Here is a 6,504-nt window from a genome sequence, read left to right as displayed (position 1 = left end):
GCATGTGCTGCTGCCTGAATGATCTCGGCTTCCTGCCACAGGAAATCTGGGTCTGTGGTGCTTTAAGGGGTGCTGCACCCAGGGACCATAGAGCCCCGCAGGGGCTGGACAGAGTGCCTCAACCCCTCAGCTGATTGCCGCCATGGAGGACCCCACTAAATTGAAGTAGTGGGACGCAGATCATCTACACATGCCCTACTTCGACGTTAAATGTTGACGTAGGGTGCTATTCCCATCTTCAGGTAGGAATAGCAATTTCAATGTCTTGCTGACTAACGTCGATCTCAATGTCGAAATAGCGGATGGCACATGTAGATGGGATCCGTGCTATTTTGACATCGTGCAGGCTACTTTGAAGTAGCCGGCTAGTGTAGACGCACCCATATGAAAATTATAAATGGGATGGCCAAATTGGAGCAATGCTCTGAAGTAAATAGGATTGAATTCAATGAGGATATATTCAAAGCACTCTATTCACACAGGAGAAATCAGTTTCACATGAGCTGCACCCTAGACCGTAGGCACATCCTGGAAGTCAGGTGAAAAGACGGTACAGGCGGGAGACTCCATTCTGTCTCTGAGCTGCACTCCTTCACCCCTGCTCATTGTCAGAGGCCAACACACCCACCTCCACCAACCACTCCACCTTCATCCTGCTGGGAATGCCTGGCCTGGAGACAGCCCCTGTCTTTATCTCCATCCCTTTCTGTGCCATGTACATATTTATCCTCTGGGAGAACCTCACCATCCTGTTAATTGTAAAGAGAGCGCTCGGCCTCTGTGGCCCTGTGTCCTCTGCATGTTGGCTGTCACAAATTTGAGTCTGTACATGTTCCTCCTGCCCAGAACACTGAGCATTTTCTGGTTCAACTCCAGGGAGATCGGTTTCAGAGCCTGCCTTACGTAGATGTACTTTATTCACTGTTTTTCAGCAGTGGGGTCAGGGATCTTCCTGGCCATGGCTTTTGATTACTGTGCGGTCAGCTCTGGTCCCCAGGGACATTCCACCACCATGATGAACTTCATGGTGGTGAGGGTTGGCCTGGCCCATGGAGCCGCATGGCAGCATATGTATACTGCCTGACGAGACATGGCCAAATTGCAGAACCAACGTCATCCCCCACTTTTATTGTTAACACATAGCCCTAGTGAAGCTGGCCTGCACTGACATCCCTATCCATAGCTACAACAGCCTTTGCATGGCAAACTTTCTGACTGGTATGGATCTGGTTTTCATAGCTGCATCATTTCAGATGAAACATTTCTATTTGGCACCTGTCTATGCATGTTCCTTCCTGATATTTTCAAAAATACACCACTCTTCTTCACTTTTGTCAAACCGTTTTATCGTGTGCTACACTGAGGTGTTCTTGTGCTGGTGTGCAGGAAGAGGTTGCCATATTCAGTGTGTTGTAGCCGTGCTGTCAGGAGTGATGTCAAGCTCGTGTCCTAGGAGCTGATTTTCCTGCTAGCATCAGCTTTTTACTGTTGTTCATGGAATAAGTTTTAATGACTTTGGTCCAGACTCCAAGTCTTACACCAGGCTCGTGATTCAGGAAATATGCTGGTTTTGTCTTATCACGTATCCCTTTGTTAATGACTCCCAACATCCTGTTCACTTTTTTGACTGTCACTGCACATCGGATGGATGGTTGAAGAGAACTATCCACAGCAGTTTCAAGATCTCTCTCATGAAAGGTGCCGGGTTTAGGACTAAGAAGTGACAATCTGTGCTGCTCTTGATCTGATGGAGGCTATCACATGGGAGAGCCTATTACTCTAGCTGCGTCTACACTTGCCCCCATCTTCAGAGGGTGCTTATCAATCAGGGTGACGGGAGAATACTAATGAAGTGCTGTGGTGAATAAGCAGCACTTCAGTAGGCTAATGCTCCCCTGCAATAACTTCGGAGTGTCAAACTCCAAAGTGCCAGCATGCGTGTAGCTGTGGGCACTTTGAAGTGTCTGTTCTCCTTCCAAGTGCCTTTATTCCTCAAAATTTTGGGGAGTAGAAGTACTTTGAAGTAGCACGGACATTTCGAAGTGCCCACGGCTACATGCACGCTGGCACTTTGAAGTCTGACACTTCGAAGTTGCCGTGGGGGAGAATTAGCAAAAATGAAGAGCTGCTTATTCACCGCAGCACTTCATTAGTAACCTCCCATCACCCTGATTATCATGCCCCCTTCAAAGTTGGGGGCAAGTGGAGACAAACACTTTATACTAGAAACAAAGATGAATGTTGAATTCTCGGGGCTTCAGCACAGGGTTTCTAAGCCTTAAGCCAGGATACCCTGTTTTATAAAAGGGCATCAACATAAAAATACTGCGAGACAAGTGAGTATATCTAAACCTTGGCTCTTCCCTTTCCCTCCGGAGTTTCAGTCAAGCAACACCAATTTATCAACTCCACAAGAATAAGTTTTCCCTAACAATCTGAGCTTGTGGTATCAGAGAATCATTTCTTCACTCCTTGGGGTGGTTTGCAAGCTAAAGTCTAAGCTCTTCCGATTGCTCATGGGACTCAGGGAATTGTCCAGGACTCTGGAGCCCAAGAGTCTTCAGGGACTGTACAGGGGAATCACAAAGGTTGTTGCCCAGCACAGTGAGTATCAGACATGTGAGATACGTTCACGGATTCTCAGAACTCTGCTTCCCTGTCACAGTGAAGAGATTTCCTCTCCCAGCTGAACAGGACTTCGGTGAGTTCTCTGTTTCTGTATTAATGTTAATGCATAGGGCTGAGGCAGCGTCTCAGCATTCATGTCAGAACAATCCGATCAGGAATTGACTAGCATGGAGGCATGGAATATAGAAATGCCAACAGATTCACCTGGTAAGATTGGAACTATGAATGTACTGAAAATAGGTTTGTAACAGCAACAAAGGGTCCTGTGGAACCTTATAAGGTGCCACAGGACCCTTCATTGCTGTTACAGATCCAGACTAACATGGCTACTCCTTCGATATTTGAAAATAGGTTTGCGTTTCAGATAAGATCCTTGTCTCTCTCTCTCTCTCTCTCTCTTTTTTTTCATGTGTTTCACTCACATTTTCCAATTCAGAAACTTCACTACCCTGTTGGGAAGTACAGCCAAAGTCTATGCAGAGGGTATCTGAGTTGTGAGAGGGTTCACAATAAGGATAGGTCACACACTGGCCGCATTCTGCTCTCACATTCTGCCTTGTCAGGGTGACTCCAGACTGAGAATGGCCTCCCTGATCGCACAATTAGAGCCCTTATATTTTGGACTCCCCGTCCTTCTTAGCCAGTCTCAAAATGCCACATTAACTTAAAGTAACCTTCGGACTCCTTCAGCACCCGACAGAAGAGCAGTCTCTGTAGCAGGAGTCACAAGGATGATTTTCACAGCTGGGAGCTGAAAATTAACCACAAAAACTGACTGTGGTCACAATGACATCAAGGAGAAAAAGATCTGGTCCAGGAGTCCCCCCCACTATCCACATGTAGAAATGCAAATAAGGGTCCTGAGAAATGTCATTGACTTAAGGTGGGGTCCTTCTTTGGCTTCCTAAGGAGGGTGACCTGACAGGAGAGTTCCTGGAATCTCAGACTCACAGGTGTAGATGTTGAAAACAATCAGAAGACAAATCTTTTGTGGGTGGCAGTGGGAAAGGGGAGCATTTTCTCTTCTCGCTGCTGCTGTGTTTCTGGGTCTGGGGAAGGTGAGAAACAGCAAAAGGCTGTAAAAATAGAAGCCTGTTTCTGGCTTTGAGGAGAATGTCCCATGTTTCTGTTTCACCGTGAGCTTACGTTATGTGACAGGAGAATTCGTTCTCCATGAAGTCTCTATCAGTTGTTATTTTAGAACGGGGTCAGCAACCACCAGCGCACATGCTGAGAGTGGCACATGAGCTACTTTTCCTCGGCACGCGACAGGAGCTCAACCTCGTCCCTCCTCCTACGGTGTTTAGCAGGCGCCGCTCCACTGCGAGCACAGCTGGCAGGGACAGGTGGGCCCGGCCCCCAAGCTGGCTGGCAGAGGGGACGGGCTGCGCTGGGTTACAGGGGTGGGGTAGTGCAAGGATGGGCCCTCGAGCCCAAAGGTGGGGCAAGGCAGAGCTGCTCCCCCTGCTGCCCCACTGCTTTTCCAGCAGAGCCGAGCCCTGTGGTGCTTCCCAGGCTCGTGGGGTGGGAGGAGGTGGGGCAGGAGCTGGCAGCTTTGTCCCTGCAGCAGAGCAGGGAGGGGGCATCAGAGAGACATTCACTCTGCACACCCCGGGCGCTGCTTTTAAGGGGACCACCACCCGGGGCTGCTTCTGAGTCAAAGCCCCTGCATGCGGCTGCCTCCCTCTCCCACTCACCACCCGTGCAATGGTTCTTGCAATTGACGTGGCAATCCTGGTTGTGCAGGACCCAAGCTGGTGCTTCAGGCCAGATTTAACCCCAGTAAGTAGGACTAGCAGTGACTTTAAAGAGTATCACTGGCCCTCAGACAGTACATAGAGGTCAAAAGGTCACATTTCAGCACTCTGCCTCCAAAAGGTTGCTGACAGCTGTTTTAGAACCTTGTCCCTGATCCCCACATATTCACCTTCTTTGCAATGTACCTATCCCAGTGTTTTCTACGCCTCGTCATGTGAAAGTTTCCCCTGGCCTTGGATCATTCCGTGAGTCTCTCTAATTCCTCAATAGCCTGAGCAAGAAGGGATCCCAGTATGATACAGGGGAGTCCAGACGTGGGTGACACATTGAGAGACTGCTCTCCTGGCATTACCCGTTCCACTCCCCCTGCATATCCATATGTTACGTCATTTCTGGACATGCTCGCAATGGGAGCAGAATTTCATAGAGCTGTGTGCCATGATGCCCAGTCCTAATCCTGTGCTCATACAATTACATTTTAATCTTGTAAGGTGTTTGAGGAGTTCAAGCTATTTCATCCAATGGGCATTTATTTTGCAGCTTTTCACACTGAGCTTCATCTGCCACCATGTTGCCTATTCACCTCATTTTGTTAGTTCTCTTCAAGGACTTCTCTAGACTTGGCTATGGCCTAAATAATCTGGTAACATCTCCAAATGCTGTCACTTCATTATTCACCCGCCTTTTCTGGACTCATAGTACTAGAACACATATATTATATTATTTAATCTACATTTTGTAACCCTATCACTGTGTTTCTCTCACTTCACAGGTGCCTTCAGGATCTCTGAGCTCAACCAATGCATCAAACCACCTCATGGCTGGTTTCAACTTCACCCCATCTGGCCCTTCAGCATTCATCCTAATGGGCATCCCTGGCCTGGAAGACGCCCACCTCTGGATTGCCGTCACTTTCTCTGTGTTCTACTTCATTGCCTTGTTGGGCAATTTCACAATTCTGTTTATTGTACGCAAAGAGCAGACCCTGCACAAGCCGATGTACTTGCTGCTCTGCATGCTGGCGCTCACAGACGTTGGCATGTCTACCTCTATCACACCAAAAGCACTCTGCATATTTTTGTTCAATTTGAAAGCCATTACTGCGGTTGGCTGCTTCACCCAGATGTTTTTCCTTCACACAGTTATTATAACGCATTCAGCTGTCCTGGGGACAATGGCCTTTGATCGCTATGTTGCCATATGTAACCCTCTGAGATATACCACTGTCCTTACCAATGCACGAATAGCGAAGCTTGGGCTGCTGGGTTTGGTTCGAGCTGTTCTATTTGTTTTGCCCATGCCCCTGCTCCTGAGCAGGCAGCCGTTCTGTGCCAACCACATTATTCCCCACACATACTGCGAGCACATAGCCGTGGCAAAGATTTCGTGTGGGGACACCACATTCAACCGGATGTACGGTTTGATGGTAGCATTTGTAGTCAGCGGCTTAGATCTCACAATCATTGCCCTGTCCTATGGACTGATCCTCAGGGCCGTCCTCAGGATCTCCTCCAAGAAATCCCACCTGAAAGCCCTCAACACCTGCACAGCCCACATCTGTGTGATCCTCATGTCTTATGTTTCCTGCCTCTTCTCCTTTCTAACACAAAGGTTCGGTGAGAGCATCCCTCTCCAAGTACACATCACCGTGGCCAACCTCTACCTTCTTGTCCCCTGCATGTTGAATCCTATCATTTATGGGGTTAAAACTAAAGAGCTTCGTGTTAAAATGGGCATATACACCTGTAGAAGGTAAGTGTTTGGGGCCAGCAACAAAAAACCTTCATGACAAGAGGAGGAAAAGGTACCTCCTCATTAGGTGATTCTTCTGTGTCCCAGTTTGGCCGAGGTCAGCCCTGAGAAATTTACAGTCTGTAGCCCGACAGAGCCCCCCCCCACCTTTGCTATACTCCATCTTGCTTTCCTTAGGTGCTTCAGGCACGAAAGAGTTAAAAGGAACAGCCCAGTCTTGGAATGCCCAAGAGTGCACATGTGCCGATCTCCTAGCACAAGTCTTTGATGCTCCGGAGCAAGAGCCAGACTGACCCTGAGTGGGCCAGAACGAGACAACAAAGGACAATGGACTAACAGACCACCAGGGCCTCGGGCTGCCCTTGG

At 48.5% G+C, this 6,504-nt stretch overlaps 1 protein-coding gene across 1 annotated transcript; it reads left to right on the top strand.

Moving 5' to 3' along the window:
- Positions 1-5,203: 5,203 nt before the first annotated feature.
- On the top strand, positions 5,204-6,142 carry LOC142002880 (olfactory receptor 52E2-like). Its single transcript, XM_074979359.1, has one exon. It carries the CDS (start codon positions 5,204-5,206, stop codon positions 6,140-6,142), a length of 939 nt encoding a protein of 312 aa, XP_074835460.1.
- Positions 6,143-6,504: the final 362 nt, after the last annotated feature.

This window comes from Carettochelys insculpta, chromosome 1, assembly GCF_033958435.1.
Source record: "Carettochelys insculpta isolate YL-2023 chromosome 1, ASM3395843v1, whole genome shotgun sequence".
Taxonomy (NCBI): domain Eukaryota; kingdom Metazoa; phylum Chordata; order Testudines; family Carettochelyidae; genus Carettochelys; species Carettochelys insculpta.
The sequence above is the reverse complement of the archived record's forward strand: the minus strand, read 5'-3'. Positions and strand labels throughout refer to the sequence as shown.

Coding starts and splice junctions, on each gene's coding strand:
- LOC142002880 (XM_074979359.1), top strand. CDS start 5,204: ATGGCTGGTTTCAACTTCACCCCATCTGGCCCTTCAGCATTCATCCTA.